Here is a 15,181-nt window from a genome sequence, read left to right as displayed (position 1 = left end):
GAGACCTCTACTCAAGTGCAATAGAACAAGTTTCCTGTTTCAAAATGACATCTCGGAAAACACCCCCTGACTTCCAGTTATTTGTGCTCTCTTTCTCTCGCTCCCAATGTAAACATCCCTACCAATCTAATATCCTTCCTTTACAAGAATGCTGTAATGTAGTAGGTAGCAGCTTTGAGAGAAATTTTGGTTTCTCTAAGAAATGTTAGGAGTACTGAGACTTTTAATAAGCCTAGAATATGACTGTTTTTCTTTTTAAATGCCTTATCCTCTGAATGCTTTGAGAAAGGCTGGGTTGTATTTGCCAACAGCAGCTTTCAGTCTTCCTGAAGGTGTTAGGTAACTGTGGCACTCCACATCAGTGCATAATTCTGTTCATTCCCTGATGTCTTTATTTTGGACAACTATTTCACTGAGTGGTGAAGACATATCCACAAGACATAAGATGCTTTACTTACGAGAGGGGTAAAAGCAAGATGATTGGCAAATTCATTAAAAAAAAATCCAAATATCCATTGCAACTGGCCAGAAGTTATTTACTGTTTACACAGCACCCATGAAAACAGTCATTTTTCTGTTGTTAAACTCAAAGAAAGTACTCCCTAACACTGGTTTAGCATAGCATTGAGGATTGACAATGGCCAGTACAATGCAAAGAACCACACAAGAATGCCACCACAAGATCTTAAGTTTTTACTTCGTCACCAGTTCTCCAATTATTAAAAACAAAACCAAATCACTTTCACAGCACACTGGGAGAATGTCACATGTAGCAACACAATATTCTGCTTGATAAAGAGCAGCACCAGAAACGGCAATTTAAAAAGTTGACCCAAATTTCTTAATTCCAAACCACCCCACTAGGTAAGTTAATCTTTAAATGTGCTGGAGGGAAAACATTGCTAGACTTTTAAAACTTGCTAAAATAAGAAGACTGGCATTAAGAATAAAAGCATGAAAGAAAGATGAGTTGACTTTTCTTTTTTCCAATTGTAAACAAAAAGCTTAATTTAAAAGTAATTCTGATCAGTATTTAGATTTCATAGTGTATGATTATCTTTTAGATGAGTAAGAAGGTTTGGTGCTCTACCCAGATTTTCAGTGCAGATGCAAAGTTACAGAGATTTGGTTGTTTGTTTTCCTGACTTGCGCTGAGTTCTTGGAACTACTTGTATATTAAGATTGGAGATAACTGATTTTGCTCTTTGTTATGGGTCTTGGATGCAGCCCTCAGGACTTCCAGCACATCACTAAAGAAGTCCTCTGCAGGTTGGATTCAGATCAGTTCCTCCTAATACCCAATTGTATTAACAGAGACAGTTAAAGCCACGCTCCATGTACTTTTAATGAAAAGGTCCAGACTTTTCTTTCCATGTATAAAGACACTGTTTTGCTAAATTAACAGTTTCATGATTACAGCACAGTTCGACTTTTCATTTTGCCCTGGGTGGAGAAGGATGAAAGGCTCGTTGACATGGTTGCCATATACAATTTTTAATTATTTTTTTCAAGTCGCAAAAGGGAAAAAAGAGGGAATCTTTTTTGAGTCTGCTTTCTCACTAAATGGTTTAGATGATCTAGAACTTTTTTTTTTTTAAAGTGTAACATATAAGCTCTGAATCACACAAAATATGACCACCTCAGCTATATTAGCCTAATGTAACCAGACAATTGGTGAGGCTGTCAGACCATCCAAAGTAGTGACATTCCATTCTCGCAGTGCCAGCCTGACGTGTGGGCTACATTAAAAACAAAAATCAAACAAGAAAAACAAAAAACACTGAGGCATCACTGTATGCTCACTGTGTTTTCCATTTTGGCATTCCCAGTCAACCACTCTCTCTTGACATCGGCAGTTGACATTTACCACTGCACTAACATAGTCAGAAGCAGCAAATCTGTGTTGTTTTTTTGTGGCTTTGTTTTTTTTTTAAAGCAGCTATACAGCCAGTGCTATTCATCATATATAGGTGGGTCTCCATCACTTGAAAATGTGGACACTTTCTTTCCATGATTCTGCACGTGATCTTCATTTATCTTCTCCAAAGCTTCAATCTAGAAAGCCAAAAAAAAGAAAAAGAAAAAAAAAACATGCTGAAATTATAAAGCCAAGCTGTGCCAGAATGTTCCTAAATAGTGTTAAAAGGTACCTTTAGATGACTGATCAGGTATATACAATAATTTTATTTTAATGATTCTGTCACATGTATGGTGCAATACGCTTGGGAAATACAGCTTGAAACATCTGTTCTCAAAAAATTAGTAAAAGGAGTAGCACTCTTTTGCAGCTTCGTGCTATATAACAACTGAAATGCATGAGCTGCAGGGAAGACAGAAGATTCTTAGGCCACCAGGTGTACTCCCCAAATTACAAAAGCGTCCCTTTCTCCAACTCTGACCACCTCTGTTGTAATTCAGCCAATCCACCAACACTGGAGAAATTCCAAGTAATATTAAGATTACAAAGCCACTGCCGTCATTGTCAATGGTGACAGTAGAAGACAGTTAAACATTTTGTGCAATCCAAGTAACATAGTCCTGTAGTTTATTTTAATCTTCAAATTGTTATGTTTGGATTACTTCCTCTTGAACTCCAAGGGAAGTAATTTTAGTTACTAAAGTCAAAGTCTGAAGTTTAAGGAGGGGCGGCTCAACTTCACCGATACATAAAAACAGTATGTCTTTCCCATAAAACTCATAGGCAAAAAGATGACATTGAACCCACACACAAATCTAAGCTCACAATGCAGTCAGCGAGGCAATTTTTATTTTGCTTAATAAATTGATCATAGAAAGTCTAAGAAACCCTCGTGACTATTTTACTTTGCATTTCCTTCACCTCTTGATCAGTTTGAGGACTTGTTTCACAAGTTAAATGTTCCAAACGTACTTCATACTGGACTAGCATAAACCTGTGCTGTTACTAAGATTTGAGTAGAACTGCCATATAGCCCTTACTTTAATCAGTAGATGTGGAATTTTTAGGCAACTTATGTTATAAGTATCTGGTAACAGGACGCATGCCTTGAGGAGGCTCAGCTAAAATTTGAACATTAAAAGCAAAAGGTGACCAAAGATTCCTATTCTATATTTAAATTAGCATGGATTCAGATGTCTAAGGTCATGCTTAAACATCAAAAATGCTAGCCTATACATTTTAAATTTAAGGAAGTTAAACCCTAAAACATTAACAATAAGCAGCAATTTATTTATTTATTTTAAAGCACCTCTCCTTTCTCTGCGTAACCTTTAATATATGTAAGGAAAGACAACAATGCTAGCTTTTAAATTAAGACAGATCACTAGATTTCCCTTCACAATGAAAGGAGCAATTATATGCAACGTGGACCTTTTATACTTGGGAGCAGGGCATCAGGAATGGGATGGGGAGGTCTGTGAATCTGAGTTTCTGAAAAATGTTTGTATGAGGAAAAAATAATGAAGTTTTAGAAGGGGGATGCAGAATAATTGCTGAAATTATACTCATATTAATCATACAAACTGAACTTGGAAAGTTAAGGTATTGCAATAGCTACTCGCTAACCAAATCAAAATGTTAAACACAGAAAGTTGTACCTCTTCTTGGAAGTCTACTTCATTGTCAGCTGTAATATTTAAACCTGAGACAGCATTGAAGAGTTCACGCTCATTAAGTGCTTCTGCCACACCTCCTTTCTGGAAGAACTAGGCAACATAAAGAGGAGACATTCAACACTTTACATTACAAAACAAAATACTCCTTTTTCTTCCACAAATTACAACTAAAGTTTTTAGTCAAAATGACATTTTTGCTTTTGTTGACCTACAGGTAGCAACCGAGAGAAGTTCTAATTTCCACTGGTACTGTTTTATTCTTCCATACTTTCTTCCCTTTCAGAGAAGAACACCATCAGTACTGACAACATGCAAAAATAATCCTACGCATTTGCAGCCACAACCATTTTTTTGGAGTTGTATTGGTTGATTTTAAATTAGCTCTGAATTTCAATGATGCTGTTTTAACTTGGAAAAACACTCAGTGTAACAGACGATCGTCAGACGAAGAGGTCCTACCTGTGAAACATTCCTACAGTCTCTGAACAGAAACTCAAGTCCATGAGGATGGGTGGGCTCCACAGACTGACTGACATCAATAAGCCAAACCTGAAGGCAGAGACAGCGATTCATTTTGTGTTAATGTTTCACATCGGATGAAACCTTTCCTTCCCATTTTAAAAATACGCTCACCTTGCCGTCGTGCCAAAGCATGTTGTATTCACTCAGATCTGCATGGACCAGTTTGCACTCTTTATACAACCGCTGCATCATCTGCAAGGAACAAAATCAATGCGTGAATGAAGTGTGCTAAGTGTGCTATTCCAAATGATAACATTTGCAGGGCGAGCACAACAAAGTGTTTCCCCACCCACCATTTACATTATTTCTTCCAAGTCTTTGCTGAAGCTTCACAGGGAACTGCAGTTTTGGTAAGCTGCCAGCAAACTAAGCTTTTATCACTGAGCTTAGCTTTGGCAAGTGAGAAGAATCAGTCTCATAAACTCATGTCAACTCTGCCAACAGTCCAAGTGCATGAGACAGATAAACATGTTCTCTAAAAATACCTGTCACTCTTACCCCTATCGCACAGGGGAAGAAAAAAGTCTCAGTTTCAGATGATGGATCCTAATTAATTTCCATACTTGGTTCATTTAAAACATGGTTGTGTTGCTTTACTGATTTCAAGATTCGATGTACAGACCATTCACAGCACCAAACTGCTGGGGGCGGGGGCTGTTGTTGTTGCTGTTTTGTTTGCTTGTTTGTTTATGACTATGGGAAGCTAATGGAGAGCAGACATTTAGCAGGTACGTGTCTGAAACAATTACAGTAGAAAATAGGAATTAGAATATCGTACCATGCAATATCCTAATTCATTCTCTGATTACTAGACAAGCTTAAAAAAAACAGGGAAGGGAGGTTTATTCACCAAAGCGTGATTAAACATTGTAAATTAAGTACTCTATAAACCCAGAAGGACTTCAGAGAATTTTCTAAACCAAATACTGCTTCTGTAAAAGGAGGACTACTTGCTCATGACTTCCCTACTATTAAGTATCCTTTCTGTCACCTAGTTCCAGCATGTTTTCTACTAGATTAACATTATTTCTTTGTATTATTTCTAGTGCTTAATTTCTCATTTATTCTAAGTCACTCATTAAACAGCAGTAAAATAAGCCTTTGGACTCCATACTTTGAAGCTGATGCAAGCATCCTGAAAAGTAAATAAATGCTGATTTGTCCGTTTAAGTTATTTACCCAAAAGAAAATACAACCCAGAATTGGAGGAGAAATCAGCACTATCTTACATTAAGAATCTGATAGTAGGCCTTTTTCATATCTTCACTATTAAGTTTTACATCCTTTAGTTTAGGAGCTGGGACTTGATCCTGGCCAATGAAAGACATAACCAAGATGTGTTTCTTGAGGATAACCACTTGAGGACAAGGAATTCCTGCATTTTGCATTCTGTGAATCAGAAAATAGATACTGATTAAGAAAGAAACACACACACACACAAAAAAGTAAAAAGGAGAATTAAAAACCTACAGTTCTAGTTCCTGCTTGCTCATTTCCAAGCTGTGTGTGAAGAACTTGATCCAGAGTCACAACTTCTTTGAACAGACTGGATTGGTAATTGATTTTATATATATATACTCCCCCCTCTCTATTTCACATTGGATAATTCATACTTTAAAGCCATAAACAGGCCTAAAAATGCTAACAGAAAACTAATTACTTTTACAGCTAGAGCCTGATAACTTCACGGGCTTATAAATTCTGCTGCCAAATCCCTGAAGATGCTGACAATTCATTAAATTGTAAGAATTCAGAGGCTATGCTAAAAAAAGAGAATAGGACACCAACATTTTTTTTTTTTTACCTTGTTAAGTTATGCATTTCTTTCTCAGCCCACATACGAATAATCTTTCGTGGATTCAATTTACTGAAGCGGTCTTTAAATCTGTAGTCATCCTTGATGTATTTGTCACGGTTCTTGAATTCATTAAGAGTCGTTTTAAACACTTTAATGGCACATTCTGGAGGTATAACTTTATCGTCTTCAGTTGCACTTCTCATGGTAAGAGTTAAACACATAACAAAGTTAAGTATTCACATCCTTACAAGCAAATGTATGGTTGCTCTTTTGCCTTTTGTGTTTTTTTTTTTTGGTTTATTTCTTTTTTAATACGTTGCAAGATATAGTGATTTTTAACATGAGGGGAGAAGACCTGATTTTGTATTGAGTTTGAAAGCCATTTCAAATTACGTTTATAAGAGTTCTAAGATTAAACTTAGATATTGAATATTTGATTTCTGGAATTCTGACCATATGTTGCTCATCAGATAGGGTCCACCTCCCAACTTGTGAATATTTTAGTTAAATATCATAGCTAACAACAGCCCTGTTAATGGATATAATTACTTCGAGTATATTACAAGTGAAAAAATCCTTGCATTAGAACAGTAATGGCAGTGCCACAGTGTTTTGTTAAGCACCTCAAAAGACGTTGTTCTTTGAATGATAATAAGCAAAAGAACACTCCTGAATATCATTCAAGCACATGTCAAATAAAAATAAATAAAAACAAAAAAAGCAAAACAACAACAACAAAAAACATCCACTTCAACTCATCTTCCCTCCGCCCTCAACTCATGTCTCTCCTGACATCTCGGAACAGGTTATCTGTATTTTTTATTAGTTTCTTCTCAACATACATTGAACTAGAGGTGTTTCCTCATCCCAACACTATCCTCCAGGTAAACCTAAAGTAAGAAAGAGCACCTACACTGAACTTCACAGATGGAGCTGGTAACACAATGATTTCTATGTATAGACAATCTGCAGGTAGCCTAAGATCGTCATGATGGCTCCCTAGTATGGGGCAAGTCAGTGGAAAGAGTTCTCCAAAATCTCAAGACTTTTTTGTAAAAACGAGTATTTATTTTTTCCCACAGAAAGTCACCATGGATTTGATCCTGTTCATCAAATGGTCTCAAGGAAGACAGCAGAATTTTTTGACTTCAAAGTCGGTACCATTTGGTTTTCAGAATTTATCATCATCTGCATACACGTGAATAAAACCTCTAAGTCTCAGCAACAAAACACATGCAGATTGTTCGTGTATTTTGTGGTTTCTCCTTTTTAGGCCATCTCTGACACTTAAGTCTACCATGAGTACCAAACAATATACTTACTTTCCTCCATATGCATGAAAAACAACAGATTCTTTCCCTGTGCTGATGCAGCCTGTGATGGTCTCCAGCATCCCAGCATTGACCATCTTGTACAGAAGTAAACGTGTTTTAGGATCCACTGCTTTCTCCTACAGGTAAGAAATGAACACTCAATTCATTAAAACAATCCGTTGCTTTACATTGAGTTACAATATTTATATATACTACAAGAGTCCAACTGGGTGGAAAAAATAATGTATTAGAAGAACTCTCTTAGTGCTTAAGAACACTTTCTGTTAAGAAAACTTTCTGTAGTGTTTTCAAGAACTCTTACACATGATGAATCTAATATCCCAAATATTATATTCCTTTTGTATGAGCTACAATAAAGTAAAACATTCAAGTTTGAAAGAGTCCACAGCAGGAAAGACTACCGGCACTGCTCTGAACTCACCCATTAAGCTTATCTACTGACTTCCAAAATTACTAACTAAAATTTACTTGGTCACCTCATTTTCCTGAAACTTGCTATGAAGACAGATATTTGGAGCCACAAACTTCAACCACAGAGGATTCATCCTCTAGATGATTTCTATAAATAATTTCCAAGCAGTTTACTCATTTTAGCCGAGTATGAGACAGGTTTAGAAAGAAGAAGAGAAAATACTAGAAGCTGCTTACTCTTATTTTGACATGGCTCTCACAGTAATGCAGCTCAAATGAAGACAGACTTTCTCTAGCAGGAGCTAATACTATCTCCTTCATCAATGTTAACATTATATCACTTAATTGTTTTACTAAAAATGGTTATGTTTCAAGGAATTACCAAAACGTCTTCCATTGTTACACAAGATAAAGAGCATAAAGAGACTTCAAAAACATACAGCAGTGGAGTGCTCCTTCTTTTCATGGAGCCTTGCACTTCGACGTTCCTCTGAGTATGCATGCTGCTTTAAGGCATTGAAGACTTGATTTGACAGCTTTAAGTCCATCCCAATTCCATCTCCAACTTGGAACCCAGGAGCAAACTATGAGGAGAAATATCAGAAATTTAAGTATTGTTATTAGCCGACACCAAAAATTGGCACAAGCAAAAATTTCTCTTTATGATCTGCAAATCTAAGTTAAATTAGGACTTAAGTGACAACATTCTACACAGTGAGTTTCACAACACCCAAAACATGTTGCTGTAAACTCAGAACTTGAAATTCTGCCCAAATTTATAATAAGATTACCTAACATCCTGTAAAACAGCAATTGCAGCATTTCCTTATTTGAAGCAGTTGTACCAGTTACATTAAAGAAAACTGAAGGTAGGTACTGTCGATAAGTAGACTGAAAAGCTGTACATCAAACCACTGACTGAAAACAAGTTACTTAGTTGAGCAGGCAAAATTAATGTAAAAGGAATTAGATTAGATAGATACACTTCACAGGAATATCCCTGATGTTTTATTTGCCTCTGTACCACACTTGCCAATAGCTTTGTACTGTCAAAACATTCTATGCAAGCTCTTGAACTGTCATTAACAAACTAATATTAAATTAACAACAAAAATCAACTCAAACTGGCAATTTGAATAACTAAACCAACCATTGCATTGCCTTCATCTGATTTTTAAAAATAAACAATAAAATTAGCATCATATACAGTAGTAGAGACATTATTTCTTTGGGTAAGTTGCAGCATTCCGGTTTTACATGCAAAGTAAAATTTCCCTAAGCTTTCACTTACATTTTCCATACGAGCGGTGTTCTTTCTTCCACATACCACTTCATCATGTTTAGTGGTAATGTCTTTTCCCTTTCCTATGAAGCCCTTTTTTGGTGTAGTAGTAGGTTTATCTGCCAGCAGTAAGAAAAAGCCAAGCTTTACATTGAAACATTACTAATGCACACTAAGGTTCCACAATGCCCATAAAAAATATATAGTGTTATTTACTAAAAAGAATAACATTTTAGTCGTATTATCTTAATGCAGTCTTATATTCTCTTATCCTAAACACGTCAGTTTCTTTTGCTATGTCATGACTTACTTTTACGTATTCTCTGGAGTGTCACACAAAGTAATATTCAATATTTTGTGCAGATGCCCCAATATATTCTCTATAAAGATCAGATTTCAGCCGCTGAAGCCAAAATACTGGAAGACAGAAACCCTAAGTTACCTGCCAATTTCCTGCATAACACCTCCCAATTAGGTGACCTGGTTTTTCCACAGAACTAGTATGTCTTCTTACATTGAAGAAAACTCATTCAACCATGCCATTTTCTTATTTCTATTAACTAAAGAAATTGTACTGTTTAGAACAGCCACATACCTGCCCTGTAAGGATCATGACGGGTATCCTGCCAATCAACCTCATCCTCTGAGCTGTCACTGTCAAAGGGATGCACCTTCCGATAATTTTCAAAGGATATGGAAACTTGAGAAAGAAAACAAATAAGCATGTCTGTGATTATCAGGGATTTGCTAAGTCTTCACAGCTCTGTCAACTTAAGTAGAATGCCACTAGAATATCTCCAAAGCAAAAATATTTCTTTTGGTGCAAGTACCTTTGCTATCGCCATTGAACTTCTTCTCTTCACGTCGAAGCTGTGCGTCATATTCCCTGTCAAATTCCATCTGCAGCATCTGGGCTAGCATTAGGTCACTAGAAGTGTCAATATTTTCTCCTGTAATAAAGGGTCCTTCAGCAACACTATATAAAATGAAAAAATGGATTCCAAAAATTAAATGCAGCAATCTAAACAGAAACACTGCTTTATACCATTTCACTGCTCTATAGAAAAGATCTAGTGCAGAGCTCTATAGAAACTAATGGATCTCAACTGCCTCTCCCCCCCCCCCCCCCCCAAATTATTTTTATGACTCCTTTGCAGGGCACATTACTTCAACGTCTTTGTTTACCATTCTGGAAGAAACATGAGGCTCCATTTTTAAGATGTCCCTTATGAGAGGGAAAAGTCATACAGCTAGAAATATATAAGAAGAAAACATATACACTATATATTAAAAATAAAATTTAAACAAAATCAGTGTTGCGTTGCTCTGCTTCACAGACAAGGCCACAGGCAGAATTTGTATGCATTTAGAACTAGTAAGCTCTCAGCCCACATTTAGAGCTTCCAACTACAGGGAGAATACAAGTGATATGCATAACCTGACAGTTTTCAAACTAACCATTAACAAAACTTTAAAAGAGGAGAAATAACATTTCTGACAACTTTCTCAAACCATAGTTTATGGACTGGCTTAAAGCAACCAAAACAATGTGAAGAAAATATCAAGAAAGAAGGAGTGGTAACAGAGGATAGTCTCTAAGGAAGAGTTGTACCTGGGGAAGCCATCTTCACTGAAAAAAACCTGAAGAAGCAGTGTTAGGCAAAGCATTTACTATAGTGCTACGCTATAAGCACACTGCACAAAAGGGGACAGAAGATGGAGATTTACAACTATGGAGATAGCTAATCCGGGATTTAAACTTACGCAACCACTTCAGGAAAAGCAGCATTTTCTTCTTCCAGCTGCAGCTCTTTTGCCAGCTGTTCACTCATTACCTCAGCAAGGGAACATGATATTGATGCCGTTTTGGGGGCTCCCCAGGGACACTGTAAATAAACATTTCATTCAAGCCAGCAACCCCAATAATAGCATAATTAGCTAGCAGTGCCTCTAAAGTAAGCTGATGAAATCTTTTAAGAGCTTGTTTTCTACGGGCACTTAGGGAAGTATGATGAACTGTAGTGCAGAAATACTTCAAGGAGTAGTTCCATAAACTCAGTGAGGTGTCACTGAAAGGAAGCTGATGGCCGTTCCCTAATGGATACGAAGAGGCCATTCAGTAATGGACACACGGGGTAAACAAGTCGCTATCAGCACCCTCTGAAGACAGGGGAAAGGCCTTCCCGGGAAGTTAACTTTCTGAGTTTACACACAGCCCGTATAAAAGTTCCGTGGGAATAACTGAATGTCACTGGTTTATGAGCAACGTCCTCCCCCATTTCTGGACTTTCTGAAGGGAAAACCACGACGAAGGTGCCCTCGGCAGCACCGAAGCCCTCATCCAGCTCGGCTTGCTGGGGGGCAGGGGGGTGGCACACACCCAGCTCGCCACTCCCGGCCTCCAGACCCCAGCAGCGCAACTCGGGGGCCCGGCGGTGCTTTACGGGGCTGCAGCAGCCCCTCTCTGAGCCGAGACAGCCGCCGGTGCCCCGGCCCACGGCGGGCCCCGCCCGCTGCTCACACGGCCGCCACCGAGGCCCGGCGGAGCCCGGTCTCCGCGCCGAGCCGGGCCGCCACCGCCGCCCGGTCTCACCTTGCTCTGCCAACCGGGGCCCGGCCCGGCGTCGGGAACGGCGGTGGCGGCGATTCCTACCGGGTCCATCTGCGCTCGCAAGGCCGGGCGAAGCGGCGGTGGCGGGCGGGCGGGCGGGCGGGCGGCGGGGGCTCCAGACGCGAAACCTTCCGGGTCCTCCCCGCCGCCCCGCTCCCTCGCACCGCCACCTGCCGGCGGGCTCCGGAGGGACGGCGCCGGCCGGTGTCTGCCCGGCGAGGTGACAGGCGGAGAGAGGGCAGGGACACGGGGACACGGGGAGCGGGGGACGGGGACACGGGGAGCGGCCGCCGGCCCCTGCCGAGAGCGGCCGGGGAAGGGCGAAGAGCCGCCGGGGAGCCTTGTTGATAGGAAAAATAATAATAATAAATGGTCCGGTGGGGTAAAGGTTGCTTTATCTGAGGAAATAATGAAGATAAGGGGGGGAAAAAAAGGCCTAAGTGTACAAATTGATTTGATCCTGATCCCATAACTCAAAGTACAAGTGAACAAATTCATTTGATCTGGATCCCATAACTCACCATAAATACAGAACTAATACAAATGGTTCCTGTGCGATCCTCCACCTGTTATGCCTCCAAGGCAAACGCGACGTTTACCTGGAAAATCGTACGGGATTAACATGTCCTCTTGTCAGGCCAGGGGCATCTTGCTACAGTACAGCCACCCCACGTGCCTGCTGGAGCCAGCAGCAAAGCGATGCCTGGCAGCCCCTCAGGCCTGGCTCACCGCTGGCCCTCAGGAGTGTGGCCCCTGTGCCTCCCCAGCCCCTGGATAACCGGGAACCAGCCCAGCAGTGTGGGGTGGGAGAGATGGAAAGGGGTCTCACAGCCCCCTTGACATCCCCTGTGTGGAGAAGCTCCCTGTGACATGGCTGCCAGGCCAGCCCCAGCAGCAGCCGCTTGCCTTGACTCAGGCATGTGAGCATCAGCGTTGCCGGCCAGAGTTCATTCGATCTGTCATTAGCAACCACCGATGTCAGGTGTCACAATCACCGAGGAGATCTGTTGCGACGTTCACTGAGGCAGAAAGCCCTTCTGCTGCTGAACCAAAGGGCGGACAGCTTGGGAGATGGCAGGGAGCCAGGTCACACTCCTGCCCACGCATGCCCTACCAGCACCATGCAGACGTGCACCGGGGAGGCACTCGGATGGCTCAGTCCGGTGAAGCAGCAGCAGTGCGGTTCTTGCCCTCGCCACCTGCGGCCCTGGCTGAAAGAAATTCTTCCTTTCCCTGAGCAGCAGCCTTTTGGGGTTTGAAGATTGCTGCCATGCTCCCTTCAATCTTCTTTGGCTAAATTTATCAGCTATATAAATGAACAGGATGCCAATGCAATGTCCTGCTGCCCTGAGATAACCTAGCACTCTCACACACATGTACAAGCACTGATTAAAAAAACATTTTAGTTTTTGGCTCAGAAAAACACATTCATAATGACATATTCTTATGTCTTTTATTCAGTTTTTATTTTTCAGAAATAAGTCTTTTTCACATTCTTCAGTTCTGCAGTCTAATGAAGAAATCAAAGCAAGTCCTCCTAAAATGAATATTACATGACTGAGGCCTTGATCCCATGACCCCTTAAATGAATGAATCAAGCTTTGAACTAAATTACGCAAAGAAATGCTATGCAAAATCAGATGTAAACAAAATCATTTGCCATACATTCACATCTCCTGAGAAAAAAAGTTAAAATCTAGACAGAGCAGAAACTTCCCTTCATGTTACTCAAAATATTTCTAAAGCTGTTTAGCAATTACTGAATATGTAACTCAAGTTAGTTACGATAAACAACATTGGCAGAATTTATCTTCATTCTTTATTCCACACTTTAAGTGATTTATAAGAATTCAAACCTGCCTCTGCATTTTGCTCCATGAAAATACATAATCTTTGCCCAAGTCTCCCAGTTTTAATAAGAAACACCTCAAGAAACATGAAGAGAGATATCAGTGTAATACTTTGTATGAAAACTACACTCAGCTAGATTAAAAAGTCAAAGTTATTCTTATCATATGCTTACATCAGACTTTGTAGATCCAAGTAAGCTTTTCTTATTCTTTCTTAAAGTCTTACAGGCTGAATTTATGGCACAATGCAAAGTATACTTTTGTCTGCTTACTGATTTTCAGAGCTCTTGAACACAAGATCTGTGAAGTGGAAGTGCTGTATCATCTATATGTCCATTTCCATTGCATCTGTTACTGTGGCATGTAAGTGATCGCTGTTGTCCAGGATGGACCAAACCTTTCAGCACAAGAAATCAGATGTCTCTTTTGGGCCAACTCCTTACAAACCACACAGGATTGCGTTTCATGGACCAAAGTGTTTGAATTTGTCTTGGTGCAGTGGGGACTGTGAGGCCCTTGAGTTCTGTCTGCTGACTTTGCCTTTTGAGACTCAACTTAGCAGGTTAGACAGGCTCATGCTGTGAGGTGGATTTGCCCTTGCTCTACCTGTTAGTTTCCCTTCTCCCTCTCCAATTTAGGCCATGCTCACCACTCCCTTATTTGTGCTGCTTTCTTCAAAATAGGGTGCACATGTACAGAGAGACCCTGTACATTGCATTACGTGAGCAAAGTCAAGATGAGAACAGCACAGGTAGGGCCCTGCTGATCAGGCAAGAGCACGGCTGACCTGTGACGTGATACAAGAACGCCCAGGACTAGGTAGGACACGTCATCCACTGCTTCTCTGCCTCCCTGGGGTATTCATAGTTTACACGTCACCGCTGTACATAAGTACTGCTGTAAAATCTAGTTGCTTGCTCTTATTTGCTACTTTTTTTTTTTCCTCCAGGGACTATCTCCAAACAGTCTAAGTTAAGCAACACAGGCTACAGTTTGTGAAATGACTTACCGTTAAATAATCTTGATCTGCCAAAGGCAGAGAACACACAAATATCTCAAATTGAGCATTCACATATTTTACTATAAAGCTTAACTTGTCATTGAACAAACATAATGTTCAAATACTACAGCTAAAATTAAATACAAAGGAAGCAATTTATGCTTGTTAAGATATTCTATTAATTATTTTTTTTTAATAAAAGGGCTGTTCTCTTAACTGTTTTCTGAAATGTGTCCTGCAACTGAAGATAAAAGAAACACTATTCTGCTTTTTTCTGGTTTACGCTAAAAGAAGTCCCAAAAGATTTGTTAGCTTTTCTTTACTAAAAAGTACCCCAAATGATTAATTTTTCGCTATATAAATGAGAAGTCTTTTTTTTTTTTTTTTCTTCCTATTTTTACTGGAAAGCTACTTGGATATTTAGAAAACTGGAAAGGAAATTTGTGTTGCAAAGTTGGACTTTTTTGAATATTTCATGTTTTGTCAAATCCCGGAGTTAAATGCAGACTAACAAAACCAGTTTATTTTTTAAAGAAAAAAAAATCTTATCAAATATTCGCTAATTAACAATGTTAATTTCTCTTGATGATGCTCTCAGTTAGTCATCACAGTGATGACTAAAACCAAGCAGGACAAGAACACAAAATTTAATTCTGTCTGTAACATTTTGTTGTTGTTGTTGTTTTCCTCAGAAGTTGTGCTTTTCATTTCACACATAGCATTGAAAGAAAAAATCCCGCACATTCATACACCTCCATTCAGCTTCAAATTGATAACTA

General features: G+C 39.5%; 1 protein-coding gene across 1 annotated transcript; it reads right to left on the bottom strand.

The window, feature by feature from the left end:
- Positions 1–670: 670 nt before the first annotated feature.
- RIOK3 (RIO kinase 3) lies at positions 671–11,756 on the bottom strand. The gene is made up of 13 exons (XM_035564077.1): positions 11,535–11,756; positions 10,706–10,827; positions 9,772–9,917; positions 9,537–9,641; positions 8,951–9,060; positions 8,100–8,243; positions 7,237–7,364; positions 5,921–6,109; positions 5,346–5,505; positions 4,228–4,308; positions 4,054–4,143; positions 3,577–3,684; positions 671–2,055 (listed from the first exon to the last, which is right to left on the bottom strand). The coding sequence occupies exons 1-13, from the start codon at positions 11,601–11,603 to the stop codon at positions 1,954–1,956; spliced, it is 1,554 nt and encodes a 517-aa protein (XP_035419970.1). The 5' UTR covers positions 11,604–11,756; the 3' UTR covers positions 671–1,953.
- Between the last annotated feature and the right edge of the window lie 3,425 nt (positions 11,757–15,181).

Source organism: Cygnus atratus, chromosome 2 (genome assembly GCF_013377495.2).
Source record: "Cygnus atratus isolate AKBS03 ecotype Queensland, Australia chromosome 2, CAtr_DNAZoo_HiC_assembly, whole genome shotgun sequence".
Classification (NCBI taxonomy): Eukaryota; Metazoa; Chordata; class Aves; order Anseriformes; family Anatidae; genus Cygnus; species Cygnus atratus.
The sequence above is the reverse complement of the archived record's forward strand: the minus strand, read 5'-3'. Positions and strand labels throughout refer to the sequence as shown.

Coding starts and splice junctions, on each gene's coding strand:
- RIOK3 (XM_035564077.1), bottom strand. CDS start 11,603: ATGGACCCGGTAGGAATCGCCGCCACCGCCGTTCCCGACGCCGGGCCG. Junction 4,144..4,227: donor TGCTTTGGCACGACGGCAAG/GTGAGCGTATTT, acceptor CTCTGCCTTCAG/GTTTGGCTTATTGATGTCAG. Junction 2,056..3,576: donor AAGTAGACTTCCAAGAAGAG/GTACAACTTTCT, acceptor TTGGCTTTCTAG/ATTGAAGCTTTGGAGAAGAT.